The 23,388-nt window shown below is 39.6% G+C and overlaps 1 protein-coding gene across 2 annotated transcripts in view; it reads right to left on the bottom strand.

Moving 5' to 3' along the window:
- Positions 1-23,388, bottom strand: part of SERAC1 (serine active site containing 1) — a 64,972-nt gene that overhangs the window by 18,845 nt on the left and 22,739 nt on the right. For both annotated transcript variants that reach the window (XM_004440709.3, XM_087425089.1), the window contains exons 9-13: positions 12,811-12,924; positions 10,856-11,018; positions 3,140-3,290; positions 1,180-1,324; positions 87-181 (exon numbers count right to left, since the gene is read on the bottom strand). In XM_004440709.3, coding sequence (XP_004440766.2) covers positions 87-181; positions 1,180-1,324; positions 3,140-3,290; positions 10,856-11,018; positions 12,811-12,924 — 668 coding nt within the window. The remainder of the gene's footprint in view (positions 1-86; positions 182-1,179; positions 1,325-3,139; positions 3,291-10,855; positions 11,019-12,810; positions 12,925-23,388) is intronic.

Raw genomic sequence — 23,388 nt, 5'->3', positions numbered from 1 at the left:
AGCTAAAACTCCCCTCCAACCCAGAGGGTCCACTTGTGGCCTGGACCCTCGCCCTTCCTCCCAGTCCAAAGGTGCCCCTCTGTTACCTTTCCATAGGGCACCTTGCTCTCCAGTCGCTAAGGCTGGTGTCATACTCCACAGATATAATTCGGAGAGTGGGACAGTCTCCTGCTAACCATGTCTACATAAAATAACAGGTACAAAAGAACATACATGAATTTCCACTGCCCCAATAATTTCCTACAATTGAAATTCATAACTAAAGGCCTCCTGCAATACTGACAACTAGTTCAAGATCACTTTGGAATAAAGTTTAAAGGTGACTAGAAAAACAATGCCAGCATTTTATCTTTTTATATCTCTGGTCACAAGGCAGTACCAATATTTATAGCATAAGGCCAATGTAGGTTTCAAGAGAATATTCTCAATTTTAATCTGCTTTAGCCAAAAGCAGGCTTCTTTTTGGAATCTAGATCAAATTGGATTTTTGAAAGCATTTAATAGAAAGCTATGATCTCAGGACAGAAAGTACAGTCTGATGGTTAGAGATTCAACCTGAGAACTCAGAGTTCTGTCTCTGTGGACCAGGGTCTATCATCACCTCCATACTTCAGTGTCACCAGAAAGTACAAACCACTCTTTCTACTTGACAAGCCTTTGTGAAGGTGAATAAGCCAGAGTGGGACAGAGCCCTGGAAAGTGCACACATATGCAGCATTGATTTTCACTGAGCTTTAGATAAACTCCATTCAATGAATTCTCCCAGAGTGAAGGCTCTTTGGAAGAAATATCAAGGAAATCCAAAGTAGAATTACTTCTTCAAAGTCTATTTTTATAATTATTAAAATCACAGAACTAGCCAACTCTTATGAATATATTATTTGTTGTATTATATTTTTAATGGGAATGAACTAATACTGGTCCTTGCCCCTGTTTTTTACTTAATGGAATATTCTTTTAGAGCTATAGACTGCACGCAGCCAGAAATTACACAACACAGGGTGGCAAGCCCAGCTACTCATGTAACATACTACAAGTGTCCGTAAGGACAGAAAAACCACATGGAAAAAAAATCCCAGTAAAAAGAGAAGAATAAGCAAGTCACAATGAGGGCTCCAATGGCCAGAGATACTGCAGTGTTGTGATAAAAGTGGCCTACACAGCTAGCCACTTCCTTACCTTGGGCCAACATGTCGTGTACCTGGCTTCATCCTCTGAAACCCTGTCAGTTAAATCCTGCTGCTCATTGTCCTGCTGGCGCCACGTTTTGAATGCTGCTCCCATAAGGCCGTGAATAAAAAGGACATCTGCTTTAATGGGCTGACTAAGAGAGGAGAGAGTTTCAAAAAGAAGCAGAATAAATGCATTATTGCTTTGGTAAGAATCTACACAGCACTCTGTGGATGGTGCTTAGCACGTTTATACAACGTAAAATAAAAATTAAGGCAAACTTTATAAGCACAGGCAAGCTTTATAAACTGAGGAACCCTATAAGGAGTTTTGGAAAGATATCTACAGAGTGTTCCCACTGTTTTTTCTATAAAAATGGAGACATATCTAGCAGGGTGGACCAACCCAAATCACCTGTAATGAATGTAGTGATCAATGAAGTGACAGATGTCAGAGATCACCCTCCAGGGAATTCCATGAGAATATTCCACAAATCAATAAAAGTATGTAAGAAATTAAATAAGAATATGAGTTTCAAAGTCAATATGCATGACAGAGATTTTTTAAAATTGATCAAGTAAAATTAATGTTTATCAGAAATAGAGCAAATGAGATTTTAAAGTAACATTCTTTCTTTGGATATCATATACTTTAAAAAATTGTAGATAGTATATTACAAGCTATTTATAGTATGATTATGCAACACATATAAAATACATTATCATATTATTTTATTTACAAATTGGAATTAACCAGGCAATCCTTTTTTCAAATTAAAAAAAAAAGTATTGCTGGGGCCGGCCCGGTGGCGCAAGAGGTTAAGTGCGCGCGCTCCGCTGCAGCGGCCAGGGGTTCGCCGGTTCGGATCCCAGGCGCGCACCAACGCACCGCTTGTCAGGCCATGCTGTGGCGGCGTCCCATGTAAAGTAGAGGAAGATGGGCACGGATGTTAGCCCAGGGCCAGTCTTCCTCAGCAAAAAAGAGGAGGATTGGCATTGGATGTTAGCTCAGGGGCTGGTCCTCCTCACAAAAAAAAAAAAAAAAAAAAGTATTGCTATTTTCTGAGGTATTATTTATTTATTTATTTATTTTGAGGAAGATCAGCCCTGTGCTAACATCCATGCCAATCCTCCTCTTTTTGCTGAGGAAGACCAGCCCTGAGCTAACATCTATTGTCAATCCTCCTCCTTTTTTTTTTCCCTTTTTCTCCCCAAAGCCCCAGTAGATAGTCATATGTCATAGTTGCACATCCTTCTAGTTGTTGTATGTGGGACGCCACCACCTCAGCGTGGCCGGACAAGCGGTGCATAGGTGCGCGCCCACGATCTAGCAGAGCGCGCACACTTAACCGCTAAGGCACGGGGCCGGCTCCTCTGAGGTATTATTTTAAAGTGCCTGATAAAAATCCAAGAAATATGTAATTTTTTCAGGTGGTCCTTTCTGTATTCATTGTCTCAGCAATGATACAACTGGAAATAGTGACCAAAAATAAGCTGAAGAGGGAGCACAAGCCAAATTTATTACAACGTATGCCTTCCAGTGCATGCTTTTACACCCGGCATAAACCTGCCAGCCCCGAGTTTGAGGCCCAGGCTAATCAGGTTGCCTGCATATAATAATGTCCTACGGCCTTCCCATCCAGACCGACCTCTATAATCCAAATCAGGTATTAGCTCAGATCCACATGAAAAGTGTAGTGAAACAAAGAAGAAATATGCGTTACAAAGTTTAAGTGGGACACGAGGTGAATGCAACCTTACTGAAGGTAAGCCCTTGTAAAATAACCCTGATAACTTAGCCAATTTCATACTTTCACAACAGCCTGCGATACTTCTGAGCTTATTATGGACAAACTGTTTCAGTAAATAAGGTATCTGACTTATTTGTAAGGTATTTAACTTATCTAAATTATGCAGAAATAAACTGAAATGTCCCCACAGGGGACAAAGCGACTGCCCCGCGTTCTTACCTTGTGCGGTACTGGGGATGGAGCACATACACGCCGTCCTGGTACTTTTCTTGCACAGTCTCTCGGTCTAGATTAGCCAGCGTTCTGGCGGCGTGCGAGGCCTCCATGATGTGGTGAGACTTCATTGCTTCTGCCAGTAGGGAAACCCAGCCTGGTGAAAAGAACATACCCTTAAATACTGACACTAACCCGTCTCAGATTGGTGAGAGGTTTCAGACTGAAAATGATGGGAGAAAGGCAAACCTGTGCATCTGTCTACACGGAAGAGCCTGACCGCTCCAATTCCATTCTTCCCTAAGGTCCTCTGGGTCCCAGGGCACAATGCCATGATGTCCCCAGCAGACTACCCCTTAGGGGTCTCAAAGCAGTAGGAGGGGTTCAAAAGCCATTTTCTTTATTTAGAAAATCTAACAAAAGTTGCAGTTACTAGAGATGAGGTCACAAATGGTAAGAGAATATAGTGATAATTTGCTTTTGGCAAGAATTATTAAACTCAGTGAGTTAATACTAGTTATTCCCTCCTGACTGGCAGTCATGTTGGCAGCCTTTATTATACACGAGGAAATTATTTCTTAATAATGGGCTTGCTAGATAGACAAAAATATTGTAAAACTTGGGGTTCAAGAAGGAAAAACTATTTTTTAAAAGGGAGACAAAGCCATACTATGTGCAGTATGATTTCATTTATTTTTTATGTTTTTGTTATTTAAAACAATGTATTACTTGTTGCATATAAATACATATGCACACACACACCAAGATCTGGGAAGAGACACCAAACTAATAAATAGTCATTGCCTCTTAGGAAGGAGTTGAGGTTGGGGAGGGCTCTGTAAAAAGGTGAGTTTAACTTTTTTGCTGTATGTATGTTCTCTGAAGTATTTACAGTGACAATCTATTCATGTAATATTTATATAATTTAAAATAAAATAGAACGTGGGCCGTGAGGTCAGAGAGACTTGGGCTCAAATTTCTGTCCCCCATTTACTTGCTGTGGAACCTCAGTCAAGTTACTTGGCTCCTCCGACCTGGAGGAAGGTTCTAATAAATTGATCTATACAAAACTATCTTTTACCAAGCCCAGCGGGTGCTCAGTAGATAGCAGCTGCCCCATGTCCTCCTCCCACTCTTTGTGGCAAAAGTGTTGAGAATCATTGTGACGACAGGAGGTCAGTATTTAATAATACAAAAGAAGTTTCAGACCCAATAATTTTTAATAATATTCAAATTCGTAATATGAGAAAATTCCTCTTCAAAATCTGTTCAAGAATGCTTTATCATAAAATAAGAATGTTTTAGAATTCTACCTATAGAGATATGCAAGTATATTATTGGTACATACAAAAATATTGCTTTATTTTTACTGGAGTCGCAAAAAGGAAACACAGAGAAAGCATGGCACAACCCATTTCTATGGCATTTTTTAAGTTGACAAAGTATTTTCACAATACATGGGACGCTTCACCTTTTACAAAACATCAAATGCCCCTTGGAAAACTTGTCTTTCTGTAATATTTAGTGTTTTTAAATATATATATAAAAATAATGTTTTTAAATTATATAACATCTGAATATGTTAATTGTAAAAACAAATAAAAATAGCATTTAATAATGAAAGTCCTACTTTAGCACTCCCATCATTTCCCAATTCCATCTATATCCTCAGAAGTAATCAAAGTTAAGTTTGATGTACACTCTTCCAAACTTTTTCAAAAATTCAGTCATATACCTATAATTTATACACGATAGCTCAATATGCACTTTTTTGTACCTAAATGGAATCATACTATTCCTACTGTTCTGTGACTTTATTTTGTACTTCAGCAATGTGTCTTGGAGTGCTCTCCATATATTATCAACTTCATTCTTTTTAACTATAGCGTTATGTAGGTTGAGTATACCATTGTTTATTTAACTATTACTCCTATTGGTAGACAGTTAGGTTGTTTTCAACTTTTCCATCTGTAAACAATAGTCCAGTACACATTTTTATACACAAATCTTTAAGAACAACCATGAGTATTTGGTAGGAGAGATTCCCAAAATATTAATACTAGGTCAAATGGTTATACATTCTTTTAATTGATACTACTAAGTACCCAACAAAACACTGAATCAGTTTACATTCCCACCAACAGTGTATGAGAGGGCCAGTTTTCACACACCTTCATCAGTAGTGGATATTATATCTTTTTAGCTTTTGTAAATCTGAATGGCAAAAATTTACAGATCTGATACTATTAAGATTGATATATATACATTGTGTGTGTGTGTGTGTGTGTGTGTGTGTGTGTGTATGCAGGTAAGGATACAGGATGCCTAAGGAAAACATAAGGCAGCAGAATTCAAACTGGAGTACTGAGAATTAATGGGAGCTGAGCAAAAAGAAAATATAAATAACTCTGTCAAAAGTTTAGCTATAAAAGGAGGAGAGAAAGAGAGGGTGGAAATTTGGGGGGATGTGGAGTCAAGACTTTAGGTTTTTGTTTTCCACATCTTCCTCTCATGTGTGTGGATCAGAAGGGCCCAGCTGAGAGGGAGCAGCTGACCACACAGACTAGAAAAGAGTGGCAATTCCTGAGACAGTGAAAACAGACAAGACCCAGGCATAGGTGGAGATCTCATAAGAGGTGCCCCTTTTCCTATTATCAAGAGAAGAGGAGAGGACAGGTTTGTTTTTTGGTAGTGGAAATTGAGGGAAAATTCCTTTTAGGGTTTCAGTTGTCTCACTGGAGTAGGAGGAGAGGTCATCTGCTGAAAAGCAGGGAATACGTGGAAGGTTGGAGGAAGGTGGAGAGGGTTTAAAATCATCATCGCTGAGAATGTTAAGCCATGTTGAGTGGAGAAACACGATTGTGAGCAATCCTTTAATTTGTTGACATTAAAGGCACAGTGACAACGATTCTATGTTCAGCCACAAGCAGCAGAGAGTAGGTTTCATCCAGTGTGGGGGTCTTGACAAGGGTGTGCTAAAAGGAGAGAAGGGAAAGAGAGTTCTAGGGCCCTGACAAGAATGTTATTGAAATGATGGACCATGGAACATACGCTGAATCAGGAAGGAATTGAGGAATAAAGAAGACTGGTGAACTGGGAGAGAAGGAAGGGGTCAGCGGATAGAAGATTCCGACAGAGAAGAAATCCAGTCATTGTGGGAGTAGACGCAAAAACAAGTTTGAATGGGAGGAGGATGTGCTCAGAGTGGTGAATTACTGATTTTTAGGTAAAGGGTTTCAGGCAACGACTAGGTCCAAGGTATGGTGTGGGAGCCGAGTACTAGGCAACTTAGGAGCAGAGAGGGATGTCAACGAAGATGAGAAGGTCAAGGAGGGGAGGAGCCAAGGTGTTTACTGGGCTATCACCCAGGAGGACTGAGGACTTGGGGTAGAGCTAGGTTTCAATTAAGGGAATCGTGATTTTTGTTTTAATAAAACATTGACTTGATCAAGTTTCTGTTCAGCTTTGAATCCTTTACTCTCTACCCCATCAATGAATCTGAAGATAAGTCAACAGAAATCATCCACAGTAAAGCACAAAGAGCAAAAAAAACATTTGAAAACAAATAAGCAGTCTCAACAACGTGGGGAACAGAATCAAGAAATCTAATATACATAACTGAAGTCTCAAAATGAGAGAAGAGAAAAAAGTGACAGAAAAAATATTTGAAGATATACTGGCTGGAAAGTTTCCAAATTTGATCAACCCACAGATTCAGTCAGCTCAGTGGATCCCGAGCACGATAAATTAAAAAAAAGACACCAAGGCACTTCATAGCCAAACTGCTGAACATCAAATATAAAAATCTTAAAAGAAGCCAGAGGGAAGAAGTGGGAAGCAGAGACTTCTCATCAGACAACAGATGCCACAAGTGGGTGGGAGGACACAATTAAAGGGCTGACAGAAAAAAAATCACACACTGTCAACAAAGAATTTTATCCAAGGAAAATATCTTTCCCTGGATACAAAGTAAAGGTGAAGTAAAGCATTTTCAGAAAATGAGAGGTGAGAGAATTTGTTGCCAGCAGACCAGATATATAAGAAATACTAAAGGAAGCTCTTTAGGCTGAAGGGAAAGATAAAGATGTGAATTTAGATATACAGAAAAGAAGGAAGAGCACTGGATATTATAAATATGTAAACAAATTTAACAGACTTTCTTTTCTCTTATATTTTTTAAATATGACTTAACTGTTAAAACAAAAATAACAATGTATCACGAAGTCTACACCATGTAGGAGTATCTCAAAATATATTATGACAACACCAGAAAGGCTGGCAGGGGGTGTAAGCTGAATTATACTGTTGTAAGGATCTCACATTATATATGAAGTATAGCACTCATTCAAGATAGACTGTGATAGGTTAAGGATACAACTATTAAAAATACACAGAAATAGTGTATAAAAAGCTAAAAGAAGAGAAAGAATAGAAAGTAAAAAATACTTGAGTCACCCAAAAAGAGTCAAGAAAGGAGAAAAAGGAAACAAAACAACAGAGGTGACAAACAGAAAGCAAGCACAAGACAACAGACACAATCCAACAATGTCAATAACCACATGAGAAGCAATGAGACAGAACACTCCAATTAACAAGGATTATCAAACTGGATTTTTAAAAAAGATGCAACTACATGCTATCGAGAAAAGATGTACTTATTTTTAAAGTCACAAAGAAATGACAGCAAAAGAAGGAAAAAGATATGCAATGCAAACAGCAAAAGTCAGAAAAAGCCAGTCTGGCTCTTTCAATACCAGACAAACTAGACTTAAAGAAAAGGAATATTACCAGTGATAGAGACATTACTTAATAGTAAAAAATGAACAATTCACCATGAAGAAAAATCGGACAGAACTAAAGAGAGAAACAGACAAATCCACAATCATAGTTGAAGAATTTAACACATCTCAGTAATTCATAGAACCAGACAAAACTCAGTAAAGATCTAGAGAAAATTTGAGCAGTACTATCAACCAACTCGGTTTAATTGTTACATATAGAACACCTTACCCAACAATTACAAAACACTCATTCCTTTCAATTGCCTGTAGAACATTCACCGAGATAGACCATAAGACAGGCTATCAAATAAGTCTCAATAAATTTCCAAAAACTAAATACCTATAGGGTATGTCCTCTGGACACATGGAATATTAAATTAGAATCAGACATATGATATCCAGAAAACCCTTAATATTTGTAAATTACGCAGCACACTTTTAAGTAACCCATGAGACAAAGAAGAAATCACAAAGGAAATTAGAAAATATTTCAAACTGAATAATGATGAAAATACAATATATCCAAAATTTGAGGGATGCATCTAAGGCACGTTAGAGGAAATTTACAGCTTTAAATACCTATATTAGAAAATAATTGTAGTGATTTTAAAACATGTCTTCAAATTCTTTGAAACTATTCTCATCAAGTGGTGATGAGTCTAAACCCCATCTAAACCCCCTCCCCTTGAATATGAGCTAGCCTTAGGGACTAGCTTCTAATCAACAGATTACGGCAGACAGTACTTCCAATGCTTGATTATAAAAGGCAAAAGAGCTTATACCTGGCTCTCTCTTGGGACATTTGCCCTTGGAACCCACTCACCATGCTTTAAGGAAGCCCAAGACACATGGAGAGGCACACGTAGAAAGGAGGCAATGCCCCAGTCCCAGCTGAGCTCCCAGCTGAGAGCCACTACCAATTTGCAAGCAAGCAATCTTGAAAGTGCATCCTCCATCCCACAGCTGAGCTGCCCCAGTTGATGCATAAGCCTTCCCTACAGAATCTAGCCCAAATTTCAGATTCAGGAGCAAAATACAGGACTGCTGTTTTAACCAATGAGTTTTGGGGTGGTTTGATACACAGCAATAGATAATTGAAACAAACAAACAAAATGTTAAAATCAGTGATCTAAGCTTCCACCTTAAGAAGCTATGAAAAGAGGAACAAATAAAACCCACAGTAACTAGAAGGAAAGAAATAATAAAGAGTAGAATAGTTTTTAAATTTTCAAAGAATTATAAAAAAAAAAAGAAGAGAGGGGCCAGCCCAGTGGTGTAGCGGTTAGGTCTGCGCGTTCCGCTTTGGTGGCCCAGGGTTCCCTGGTTTGGATCCTGGGCGTGGACCTGCTCACCGCTCGTTAGGCCGTGCTGAGGCGGCGTCCCACGTAGAAGAGCTACAACTCTACAACTATGATACACAACTGTATACTAGGGCTTTGGGGAGGAAAAAAGGAAAAAAGGAGGAAGTTTGGCAATAGACATTAGCTCAGGGCCAATCTTCCTCAAAAAAAAACCCAATAATAATTAATTAATTAAAAAAAAAGAAGAATATGTAACATAGGTCATATTTAGCCTGCAAAGCCTAACATATTTACTACCTGGTCCTTTATAGAAAAAGTTTACTGGGCCGGCCCCGTGGCTTAGCGGTTAGGTGCACGCGCTCCGCTGCTGGAGGCCTGGGTTCGGATCCCAGTCGTGCACCAACACACCGCTTCTCCGGCCATGCTGAGGCCGCATCCCACATACAGCAACTAGAAGGATGTGCAGCTATGACGTACAACTATCTACTGGGGCTTTGGGGGAAAAAATAAATAAATAAAATTATAAAAAAAAAAAAAAAAAAAGAAAAATTTTACTGATCCCTGAACTAAACTTCATTAAAATTAAAAACTTCTGCTGATCAAAAGACACTCAAGTGTAAATTCATAGCTTCTAATATATGTATATGTATGAACATATGCATGTATATGTGCACATATGTATGTACATTTATATGAATGTATGTATACATATATCTGCATATATTACCTAGATTTTCCACCGAAAGAGCCAAGAAGCAAACACCCCAGGAGCAATAAACATGCCTAGCACCCAGATCTTAGTCTCTAACAATCATTCTTCACTAAAAGGAAATAGGGTTCCTTAGAGAAATGAGCCTGGAACATTTTGTTATACTGGAAAGTAAGGAATGCCCCCCAAAATGATGTGGGCAAATCACAGGACACAGGAGCCAGTTTGTCGGGCTCCCACTAGCCAAAGCTGGGACAATACAGCACTAAATTATTAAATACAGCAATAAATGATAAATCATTAAAAAATAGGAATCCATGTGCCCATACTGATAGGAAGGGAGAGAGAAAGGCAGGGAGGTAGAGAGGAGGGAGGGAGGGAGAAAAGAGCAGGAAGGAAGAGGGGAAGGAGAGAGAAGGAAGGGCTCTTGTTTACAGTAGAATGCCAAATGCTGAAAAGTGGGGAGGGCACGCTGCAGTTGGCAAGCCATCATTTTGCAACCATCATCATAAAGACTGGATGAGGCAGGCATTTTCAGCAGATGAGGAACAGGATACGCACATGGTCTTAAGTATCTCCCCACAGGTGGCTTATTAGTTGCAAGGAGGAAAATCACAAATTATATGATGGACCTCTTTTTAGTCTGACTATGCCTCTTAGTTAACCGAATCATATCAAAGATGATATAAACAATTAGATGGTCATCATGACAAAAACTGCTTTCCTGCGACTGTCCACACACTGATTACCTGAGGTGTGAATTATCCACTTCTTAAGCAATTCCTTGCCCCTACTAAAATGACATGCTCTAAGGACCCATAACTAACCCTAAGCAAAGGCTTAAGTCTATTGAAAAATGAACGTATCATGAGGGGTGGAGGTGGGAGAACAAAGGACTGGATCCAAAATACTCAGTATAGAAAGTTGTTACCTGAGCGAACTATAGTAGAATGAAGATGTTCATTCAAAGCCATATTTCCAATGATACGCATTATATTTCTCTGCACTTTAGGGCAGTCCTTGTGAAGTTGGTACAGCCTCTGAAGTAGTTGCAAGCCTCCATTTGCTTCAATTTTATCACAATGTGTGGATATCTAGCACAATAAATTAATGAAAGCTCACTTTATGTTGCACAAATTCACTAACAGGTGACACAGCATGCTGATGGGACAGACAGGGGGCTACTGCTCAAGGACAGAGACCACCCAGAACTCTTGTTTCAGCCTACTTAATAGACAAACTCCTGTCTACATGGGGAGCACTTCAAAATCACTGAAGAAATCAAGGCATATCTCACCAAGACTTCTGAAATTGTTGTTCTTAAAGTTCTTCTGCTTAGCTCTTGGTCGGATGTAACCTGACAATGTCATTATTACAGAATGGTTTCAACTTACAGTGATACTTTGATTGGCTTGAAACTACCTTAAAATGGTTCTCCACCCTTGAGAAACCTGCCACCTGATAACAGGAAAGAATTCTCTCTGCAAACAGCAGATTCTGCTTCTGCATACAATAACTCCCAGACAGACATAAGCAACATCAGTGCCCTACATGCTGCCCCACACAAGCCCAAAGCCATGGGGCTGGCCTGAAACTCAGGAGTTGGAACATTTTGTTAAAGAGAAAGATCAAGTAAAAATAAAATACTAAGAAAAAGGGATGTGAATTTTTAATGGGGAAAAGAGATCAAGTCAAAGGAAATACGTATATTAAGATAAGATGACAGAATTGACCGAGTCATTACAGTCAGCCAAGGTCACAGGCCTCGGCCTTGCCTCTTCCTATCACTAGTTTTACTCACTAACAGGACACCATGTCATGTATATGCAGCAATTTTTATTCTCTAAATTTTTATTAAATTTTGTCTCATTTTAAATGCAATTAAAAGTATGCCTTTTAGACATGTATCACGTGAGATATGTAATAACTTGACAGGTTTCTGGAAAGGTAACTATTATACTCCATGCACTGTACTTCCTATTGAAGATGTATCTCTTGCTTCAGAAACTAGTCGTAAGTCGTCTTCCCACATGCCCTCTTGTCGTACGACACGACCACCTCTGCTCCGTGCTCCAGTCCTAATTCCCCCAGTGGGAACTAAAGATGACGAGAAAGACCATGCTTTTGAGCTATGTCTAATGGTTCCCCAAATTAAAGTGCAGAGTTTAGAATCTCGAGGATGGGGTTTCTCACAATGTGGGATGAATCACTTGCATCAGCCTCACCAGGGATGCCTGTTACAAATGCAAATTCCTGGACTCCACCCCACAACTGCTAAATTAAAACTGCTAGAGGAGAGAGGAAATGCGCACTTTTAACACGCTTCCTGGGTGATATTTACGCACTAATGTTTGAGCACCACAAAGTTTGTTGCTTTTTTCTTTTTATAATCAAACCATGATCATGATAGAAAAGTTGCCATAATGGCCAAAAGGTTTAAAAACCATTGTTATATGCTGTGGTTAAAATTCAAGAGTATGGTCATGCAAATATTTCCTTTTTGTCTATCTTGCCACATCTTTGGGAGATGTTTTAATGGAAATTAACTACTTGATAATATTATTTGTAAAAGAGCTCTGAAAAAGGTAGTGGAAGACAGCATAACTCAAAAGTAAATGTCATGTTTATACAAGTTGCTTCCTTTATGTGAAATTAAGATTAAATCCATTTTTAGAAATACTTAGCAAAAATGAAATTCATGTATTTGTGCTACTCATGATTATCAATTCTAACAACTAAATGGGGAAAAAAGCAGAAATTTAAAAACAAGCAAAAAGCTTTTTTTCTTTTACAAAAATGAGGATTATTTCCCTTAAATGAACCAACATGTATAATTTTTTCAGTGTAATCATAAAAAGTAAACCACATTTTGAAAATGTAAGTTACCTCAGAGTGTTTTACTAAAGCTTCTAAACAGAACATTTCCACTGTGGCTGAAGGAACTTCTCCAAAGCTTTCGGCATAGGGAAGTCCGTTTCCTCCAAAACACCACAAGCCACCCTGAAAGTAACATAATTAAATTTTTACCAAAAAAAGTGACTAATATATTTTATTTGACAAAAATCTCTGTACTATATATAGTATCAGAAAGAACTAATATGTAGGACTCAAAATATTTTGGAAACTTAAAGGGAACTTTAGTTATGCCAACTGTTACTTACTAGAATAGAAAACATAAGGAATTATTCCTAGAAGAGAGCAGTCTTGGAGTCTTTCTCCATTCTTTCCTCTGTGTCCTCTTCTCTGAAAGTACGAAGACTAACACACAATTCTTTATCAAGTAAGAAAAGCCCAGGGTTGATCATAATGTTCTAGTGTCAGAATATGCTAGTAGAGTCTACTTAAAGTCCATTAATCAAAATAATGAAAAAGAGAAAAGGCATTATTGGAAAAATTTAAAATAAATACAATGATGACAATGATCATAGAGCTTTTAATTCTTCCTAAATCCAAAATCAAGTTCATATGGAAGAATAAAAGAAGAGTTAGGAAAATTATGAAACAGAAGAGTAGTGGAGACTAGTCCTAATAGATATTAAAACATATTATAAAAATAAACTGGGAAAAGAAAACTCTTACACAGATCAAGGGCTAATGTCACTAATACGCAATAATCTCCTACAAATCAGTGGAAAAAATACCAACAATGCTATGGAAAAATGAGCAACAGTCATAAACAGAAAGCTCTTAGGAAAAGAAATATAATGCTTCACAACAGCTGTTGAAAGTACAAGTGCCCATGCCCTTCAACAATTTATCCTATGGAGACACACACACACAGGCAAAGTTATTAGGTACAAGCGTTTGTTCACTGCAGCACTGTCTGTAAGAACAAAAGATTCAAACTACCTCCTGTCCACCAGTAGGGGGTTGGTTAAATAAATGATAGCATCATCATACAATGGAATGCCATGTGAGTATAAAACACTTTGAGTCTCTTTGTGGATTGATATGTACCAATCTCCAAGATAACCCTTTAAGTGAGAAAAAGAAGGGGCAGAAGAGTATGTATCATACGCTACCATTTGTGTAAGAGTGTGTACAACTACACGTGTGTGCATTGGGGTGGGGGAATAGAAGGGATGAAAGGAAGACTTATTACTATATATATATGTATTTATTTATCTATCTATTTATTTTTGGTGAGGAAAATTGGCCCTGAGCCAGTATCTGTGGCCATCTTCCTCTATCTTATATGTGGGACACCACCACAGCATGGCTTGATGAGTGGTGTGTCAGTCCATGCCTGGGATCCGAACCTGCAAACACCACGCCACTGAAGCAGAGTATGCGAACTTAACCACTATGCCACCGGGCCAGCCACTGTATCTCCTTTTGAAGTGCTTCGTATTTGAACTAGGCATCACATAACTGTGCCCAGACAGACCACTTGTTGGCAAAAGAGGACAACTATGTACAAAGTAACGTCTTTCATAAAGTATATATATAAGGCCCCGTGTTCTTATAGGAAATATAAGTCCTAAGTTTCTGCATTTTGAGTTACAGAGTTCACGGTTCAGTAAACCTAGTAAATATTCAAAATGTTTGGCCACTCTATAATTCTTATTCATGCCCTCTTCTCTGATATCATATCTTGTTTTTCCAAGTTTAAACACGCTTGGATCTCAAAGATTCCTGCTATTTAAGAGGAGGACTGGGAAGGGACTAACTCGCACCATTTCTCCAGCCATGCTGAGGCCGCGTCCCACATACAGCAACTAGAAGGACGTGCAACTATGATACACAACTATCTACTGGGGCTTTGGTGGGGGGGGCAGTTTATAACAGCAGAATGATTTAATACAAAATGGATATTTTCTTACCATATAATCTACTTTCCAATTAAACATAACCCTTAGGGTTACTTCTATTTTTGTCTTTGTCATACAAAATACTTTGATTCATAATAGAAATATGCCAGTTGTTATTCAAGTATGTACAAGCTTGTGCAAAGCTCAGCTCTTTTAGCAACGTCATGATTCATCCATTTGCTACTCAACAAATATTTACTAAGAGCATAATGTGTACGAGGCACTTTATTCGGCACTAAGGAGATTATAGACTACTGGAAGAGAATAAAATAAATAAGCAAATAAATATATAAAATAATTACAGAATGGGGTACGTGCTCTGAAGGGCAATAAAAGCAATAAACGTTTGAGATAAAGAGGAAGGTCTCTGAGGAGCTGACAAGCTGAGGTCTGAAGGACAAGAAGGAGGCAGCCATGTGACAAGCTGGTGGCAGGGCAGTCCAGGCAGAGGGAAGTCAAGCAGATACACACTTAGCAAGTTCAAGGAATGACGAGCAAAGGCCATTGTGGTTGGAGCATAGTGAGCAGGAGGGAGGGGAGACAGAGGGAACAGTCAGAAAGGTCGGGAAGAAACAGATTCAGCAAGCTGAAGCCAAGGCCTGCTGAGAGATGTGACATCTGAAAATAATTATCTGTTCTCCTGGAAAACACTTAGAATTGAGCTGGGTTTGCTTCGTCTCTGTTACTTAAACTTCATGAGCAGATTTACTCATAACCAAAGTCAGGAGGAGGGAAGGTGCAGGGAGTTTGCAGATGACAACGATGGGTTCCTTGCAACAGAAGGATTCCTTGATCTGGGAACTCGCAGGACATAGAAAGCCTGTCCATCTATCCGAAAGCAAGCTGCACAGTCTCCTGTTTTGTGTAAGCATCTTTGTAGGTTTCCAAATCCTCTGGCATTAAAGAAATCTCCCATCTTTAAACCATGTCTGTCGGTGTCTTTCTCTCAATCACAACACACTGCTATACTTAGGCAAATCGATGGCAGACATGTCTTGATGCAAGGACTTCAGACCCTAATGGCTCAGATGATTTCAGAGAGACTTTGGGAAATTACAGGGGAAGATGATAATACTAGAATTGCAAGATTTTGGTTGGATTGCCCTTAAGCCAAGACCACAAAAGTTTTCCATTGAAATGGAAATCACTTCAATGCACTACGTCCACTATTCTCTTGACTCCAGGCAGTTTGCCACATTAGATCAAAAAGAAGTCACGATCCAAAATGGCCAAACTTCTGCATTCCTGGTTGCTTCCTTAGGCTCTAGGTCACAAGCACCTGAGGTCCTCTAAAAGGGGTTGAAATTGGGAACAAGCTGACTGATTGGAAGTGTCCAGATGGTAACAAAAACAAAACAAGACGGAAAACTGGAATCCTGACATGGAAGGAGAGATCTTGAGGGTAACCTCTGGGATGGTAGAAGGCCCAAGGACCAACCCTCCCTGTCCCCAATCTCCCACCAGAACTGTGGTCAGTAAATTCCCAGGCAGATACTGGATAGCTGCCACAGGAGCAGGTGACAGTAAAACTGAGAAGTGCTTTTGCTCTCACTGACCCAGTTCTCCCGACGAACAGAGGAACAAAAGGAGGGAGGGGAGATCACCGCCAGGGTGAATGGGGAGCAGGGGGACAGGGAGTTTTGATAGTGCTTCTAATTGTGGGTCCCTTTGTTTTAATATGTGTAAGAGCTGATCTCTGGTGTTTCTTCATGAAAAGTTACAACCGTACAGCTCTGAAATTTGTACAAACTAACTGGGCTTAAAAACGACGTTCATTCTAAAGCATGAGTTTTTAACCCAGGGTTATCCTTAAGGGTCTGGAGTAGATAGAATTCAGGGTAGGGAGGATGTAAACATGTATGGGAAAAAATTATGTCTTTATTTTCCTAACTTCTAACTGAAATTCTGCATTGTATTCAACCACAAACATAGACCATAAACCACAGTGATGGTTGCAGTCTGTGTGACTGTCAGCAACAGCAAGTGCAGATATCTTTGTATCACATCTCATTTGTTGCAGCCACCTGGAAATAATGTTACGCTCATCGTTCTGCACGTTCTCATACTGGCAACCCAGAGTCAACGTTGCCATCCAGTGTCCCCCTAGCAAAAAATTATTTGAGATTCATTCATGGATCTAGTCCTCAGTTTAACATTCTTACTCAGCTAAGCAACAGCAGCATTCACACTGATGTCTTTAAAAAATAAAATTTACACATTGAATTAAACCATATGAAACCTCCATCTTCCCGAACTCTCTCCACCGAAAGGGTCTAAACAGTAACAATGAGCTTCCTTAGCCCCAGAACTTGGTTTCTAAAAACCATCAGCCCCGGAACAAACCAGGGCTTCTTCAAGAATCAGTTGATTCCAGAGCTGGAGCAGAGAAAGTTTAAGATGAGCCTGGAACATTTTCTAATGCCAGAAAATACAGAAGTGCTCAAAAAATAAAAGACACACTTCCAAAAGACACGGGAGCCATAGCCAAATCTGGGGCAATTTGAGCATCAATATGAATAATACTAGTAATGGTTTATAATCTAGTGAATAAAATAATAATCCATGAGCCCATGGATCCATGGGTCAGGAAAGAAGGAAGGAGGGAGGGGTGAAAGGAGGAAAGAAAGCTTTTCCTTACAGTAGATTACTAATAAGTAAAGAGAGAATGATGGAGTTGGGGGCAGGGGAGGGGGGGATCATCATTTTGCAATGTTCCAACAATAACTGTTATTCAGGCAAGATTCATTCAAAGGATACTAAAATCATTGGCTGAAAGTTTGAAGAGAAACTTGCATAGTCTAATAGTCTCAAAATTATCTCCTCTCCCCACAGATCCTGTATTCGTTACAAATAAAACGTATGTTAACACTAAAGCAGAGAAACCCAGCAAGTTAACATCAGCAATAAGAGGACCAACTGGCATCATGTGCTTCTGGATGTGATGCTCTGGGAGGGACACAAAATCACCTGTACTGTGTTCCTGTGATAAATGCATGATCTGAATCTAATCACGAGGAAACATGAGACAAACTAAATTGAGAGCATTCTCCAAACCACTACTTTATACTCTTCAAAAATATCAACGACATGAAGACAGAGAAAGGCTGAAGCATTTTTCCAGATAAGAGGAAACTAAATAGACATGATCATCAAATGCAATCGCTATGGGCCGGCCCCGTGGCTTAGCAGTTAAGTGCACACGCTCCGCTACTGGCAGCCCGGGTTTGGATCCCGGGCGCGCACCAACGCACAGCTTCTCCGGCCACGCTGAGACCATGTCCCACGTACAGCAACTAGAAGCATGTGCAGCTATGACATACACCTATCTACTGGGGCTTTTGGGGGGGAAAAAAATTCAAATGCAATCGCTAATCCTAGACTAGATCCTGGATCAGAGTTACAAAAAAAAAAAAAAAAACCTGTCATAAAGGAATTACAGAGACAATTGGCAAAATTCAAATATGAAATCTATATTGGATAACAGTATTATACCAAGGTTGACTTTCCCAGTTTGATAACTACATCATGGTTATTTCAGAGAATGTCCTCGTTGTTAGCAAATACACGCTTAAGCGTTTAGAGGTGATAGGGCATCGTTTCTGCGACTAAGCCTCAAATGGTTCAGGGAGGAAGATAGTAAATGTGTGTGAAGAGACATATCTATCTACAGAGAGAGGGGCAGTAAATGGGGGATGATAAAACAAATGGGATAAAATGTTAATAATGTGAATAATGTGAATCTTAGTGAAATGTATTATTTTTGTAACTCTTTAAGTTTGAAATTATTTCAAAATAAAAAGTTAAAATATTTTTAAACAAACTTCAATGTTCCTGTTTTAAATGTATTTTATTGTTTTTAATGCATTAATATTAAGTACATATACTAATTATATCACAAATTTGTTTTTTATTTTGGTAATACTATTTCAATGTAATTGGTTTCCTTCGTAATCCTATGTATTGTATCTTATGCATCTAGAAATGAGTTCACAGACTTTACCAAATCACCAAAAGGATCCGTGGTGTACAAAGGTTAAGAATCCCTGCTCTAAAACCAACAGAACTGTGTAGGTTCTCTGCTGAGGCTTAGCGTAACCTCTGCATGTGAGTAATTTTGTACAGAAGCAGCATATTGCTACTTGAAAGGTGCTGGGGACTATCACGGGGCAGGTTTGTCATAAACTGGTCAAACTGATCACTAACAACCAGATGGACACCCCTCCTATCTCTTCACCCCCAACTTCTTGACATGGAAAAAGTGCACAAAGCCTGACTAAACTGGGGTGGGGATGGGGGAAAATAAGAATAACTGAATGGAGGTGCTTATGGGTCTGACAAGATGGGACCTCAGAACTGAAATTAAATATTTTTTAAAATATTAAATTAAAGATGTGCTGTTTTTTGTTTAAAAAAAAAAAAAGTGTTCAGAGGACAGGGATCCAAATAAAGTGAAAGCAGCACCTTCCAAGTGGAAAAAAAGGTACTTCATTAAACACAAAGCATTCACTGGGTTTTTTAAAAAAGTACCCAAAACAATTTCTTTTTGAAATTTCTACTTAAAGGATAGATCTATGTGTGCATGTGATCTGCCCAAGTAGAATGGAAATGTTTTAAGTATCAGTTTCATCATTTCCACTGTGATCTATATATACTGTTCCTATATATATCTACATACACTGTTCTATATATACTGTTCCTATATATACTGAATTGTAATAGTGTCAAGACAATGCAATTAAAAGTCATCTGAGTTACCTTCTCAGACATCACTTTGTTTAGGGGAAGAAAATGAGCCAGCTGAGATGGGTGGCAGAGGGGAACTGGGGAAGGTGGCAGGAGACCCACATCCTCTCCAAGGTGGTAAATGTTAAAACACACACACACACATTATATGTTAAGTATGCACACACACGCACATACAGGGTTAGTTTAAACTATGAACTCTTTAAACTGCTGGCTGAGGCCATGACTCCTGGGCAGACAAAGAAGTGACACAGTGTATTAAACCCCTTTCTCTCTCTTCCCTTAGCAAAAGGAATTAAATGCTATAGAGGTGATAGAACACCATAGAAGGTAGAGGGATGTTAACTAAATAGTAATGAGCAGAAGGAAATCTATCATGCTGAAAAAGAACATCAGGCCAGGCAGCCAGAGCTCTGGCACGAGAACGAGGGGAGAAGTCAGTGGTGGCAATGGGAGACAGAAGTCTGTGGGACGTCTACGGCAGAGAGCAGCAAGGCATCTCATCCCCATCCTGACTGTGCCCACTGACCCTGTCCACACACAGCCTGGTCCTGGCCAAGCTGAAACTATCAGAAGTTAGACAAGATCTGCTGAAGTTGAGGCTGTGTTCCCCGGCTCCCAGATGAAAAGGGGAGCCTGAGAACAGAAAAGGGAAGGACATAGATTTGGGAAGAAATTAGTCACAATGATAGGCCCATGGTTTCTTAGATATGACACCAGCAGCACAAGCAACAAAGGCACAAAATGCATAAATTGGACTTCATCAAAATTAAAAATGTTGGTGTGCAAAAGATACTATCAAGAAAGTGAAAAAACCCACAGAATGGGAGAAATATTTGCAAACAATATATCTGATAAGGGATTTGTATCCAAAATATATAAACAATTCTCACGACAATAAAAAGACAAGTAACCCAATTAAAAAATGGGCAAACGATTTGAACAGGTATTTCTCCAAAGAAGATATATAAATGGTCAACCAGCACATGAAAAGATGCTCAACTTTATTAATCATTAAGGAAATGCAAATCAAAACCAGAATGAAGACACCACAATGGGACGGCTATAACAAAAAGATGGACAGTACCAAGTGTTGGTAAATACGTGGAGAGACTGAAACCCTCATACGGTGCTGATGGGAATGAAAGTGGGACAGCCACTGCAGAAAATGGTTGGGAAGATCCTCAAAAAATTAAACAGGTTACCATATGACCCAGCAATTCCACTCCTAGGTACATACCAAAGAGAATTAAAAACATACGTCCACACAAAAACTTGTACACAAATATTCATAGCAGCATTATTCATAATAGCTAAAAAGCGGAAACAACCTAAATATCCATCAACTGATGGATGTATGAACAAAATGGTACATCCCTACAATGGAACATTATTGTTGGCCTTTTATAAAAAGGAATGAAGTACTGATACAAGCTACAATGTGGCTGAATCTTGAAAACATTATACTAAATAAAAGAAGTCAGAAACAAACTGTAACAGACTAGATGACACCATTTCCATGATACCATTGATATCCATGATACCACTGGATGATACATCTAGAAATATCCAGAAGAGGCAAATCCATAGAGAGACAGAGTAGATTAGCGGTTGCCAGGGGCTGGGAAGAGGGAGGGGGGTGGGGGGAATGCAGAGTGGCTGCTTAACGGGTTCAGGTTTCTTTTGGGGATGATGAAAATATCCTGGAATTAGACAGTGGTGATGTTGTGCAACTCTATGAGTATAATAAAACCCAATGAATTATACATTTTTAAAGGGTGAATTTTATGGAATGTGAATTATATCTGAATAAAGCTGTTATTTTTTTAAAATAAAACTAGTTGAATTGGAAATATCATCATGAATTTAAGTCCTATTAAGAAAAAGGCAATTGTTTTGCCCTGTCATTGAGATAACTAGGAGCCCTGGGGTCCACCTCTGCTACCTTCATGTAGGCCAATTCAGTATATACCCTAGTGCCTGTGTTTTGGACTCTAATACTACTCTCCACTAAGAAGAACCAGATCTCCTTGAAGGAGCTGCCGATTCAAGTTGTAGGGCAGGAAGATTCAAGAAGAGCCAGGGGGGCCGGCCTGGTGGCACAAGCGGTTTAGTGCGCGCCCTCCGCTGCTGCGGCCCGGGGGTTCGCCAGTTCAGATCCCAGGCGCGCACTGACTCACCGCTCATTAAGCCATGCTGTGGCGGCGTCTCATATGAAGTAGAGGAAGATGGGCACAGATGTTAGCCCAGCGCCAGTCTTCCTCAGCAAAAAAGAGGAGGATTGGCATCCCATGTTAGCTCAGGGCTGGTCTTCCCGACCCAAAAAAAAAAAAAAAAAAAGTGCCAGCCCGCTGGCGCAAGTGGTTAAGTGCACGCACTCTGCTGCGGCGGCCCAGGATTCGCTGGGTCGGATCCCGCGCGCACACCGACGCACTGCTTGGCAAGCCACGCTGTGGCGGCGTCCCATGTAAAGTGGAGGAAGATGGATACGGATGTTAGCCCAGGGCCAGTCTTCCTCAGCAAAAAAAAAGAGGAGGATTGGCAGATGTTAGCTCAGGGCTGATCTCCTCCTACACAAAAAAAGAAGAGCCAGGGACACCTTATTGTCAGAAAACAAAGGTGCTTTCACAGCCACCTTGGGGATGGAATTAAAAGGAACAATGGGGTCAGCCTAAAGAAAGGGCTCTAGTGGCCACACAGTGGCACCCTGAACACCAAAAAGAAAAGAAAACAATAATTACAATTCACTGGAGCAATTCCAAGACGCAGCCCAAAGGGAAAATTCCATAAAGTATACAGAGAAGTCACATCTACTGATGTGTCTCTAATTACTCATAGAAAGGGAAATGAGAAAAAGACAAATCATTCGGTTGGTAAAAGAATATAGAATACTATGATTTATTTTACTAATAAAATATTTTCTTCTCATTCAGTAGATTATATAGTTATTGTAGTAATAGCGATGGCAATTTGTTTTGATTTCTCTCGGAGATAGACATTTTATGAAGACAAAAAAACTTGCTAAGATGATACCACAAGAATACTAGAATTCAGTAATTGCCCTTGGGTGGGCCTGGAGTTGGAGTCTCTTTAGGATGCTACACCTAGGACACTGCCCTTTGATTCACCTGGAAGAAGCCCTCTGCTATGTACTGGGGTAGTTTTACACCAGTTATTTGCATCTAGTGAATGGGCCCATAGCTAAACAGCAGGAGTAGGGGTGCAGGAGAACAGAACATAAAAACCTGTAACAGAACATAAAAACTTGAAAAAAGACTTTTCAAGTCCAAAGGCAGGCATCCCTGTGGAGCACTTTGAGCGCGCTGACCAGACTGCACCTACAGCCAGAGCATGCTATGCCCTCCCGACCTATGCTATGGTCTCCTTCAGTTTTCGTACTGTCTGCCCCAAACTTTACATCTGTAACTGTGCCTACTGGCAGCTTCCTGTCAATCTCATCACTAGGGATCTAGGGGCAGCCACGTTAGTAAACAAGGGCCAGTCCATGCTTTGATCACAAAAAATAAAGGGCTTGGATTTAACATGTAATGGGAAGCCATTTGGAGGGCTTTGAACAGGAGTGGGACCAGATCTAACTCATGTTTTTTAAAAAATCACTCTGGCTGCTGGGAGGACATGGGACTGCAGAGACAAGTTAGAGCTTGCTGCAGTGTCTAGGGGAGAAGTGAGGGAGACACGATGAGGAAGACTTCTGGATCCAGCAAGATGGTGAACTCGACTTCTAGTGAACCCCTCCCACGACAAACATGGAGAAATGTTTGATAAAATATAATAAAAGCTATTTTAAAACACAGCCAAGCTCTAAAGAAAATAAGAAGAAGAAATAAAGGGGAACCCTTGGGTGCTAGAATTGAAAACAGACCACATGGCAGAAGTGGTAAGCATGGTG

This window comes from Ceratotherium simum, chromosome 38 (genome assembly GCF_057802395.1).
Source record: "Ceratotherium simum simum isolate JZ-2026a chromosome 38, ASM5780239v1, whole genome shotgun sequence".
NCBI lineage: Eukaryota > Metazoa > Chordata > Mammalia > Perissodactyla > Rhinocerotidae > Ceratotherium > Ceratotherium simum.
The sequence above is the reverse complement of the archived record's forward strand: the minus strand, read 5'-3'. Positions and strand labels throughout refer to the sequence as shown.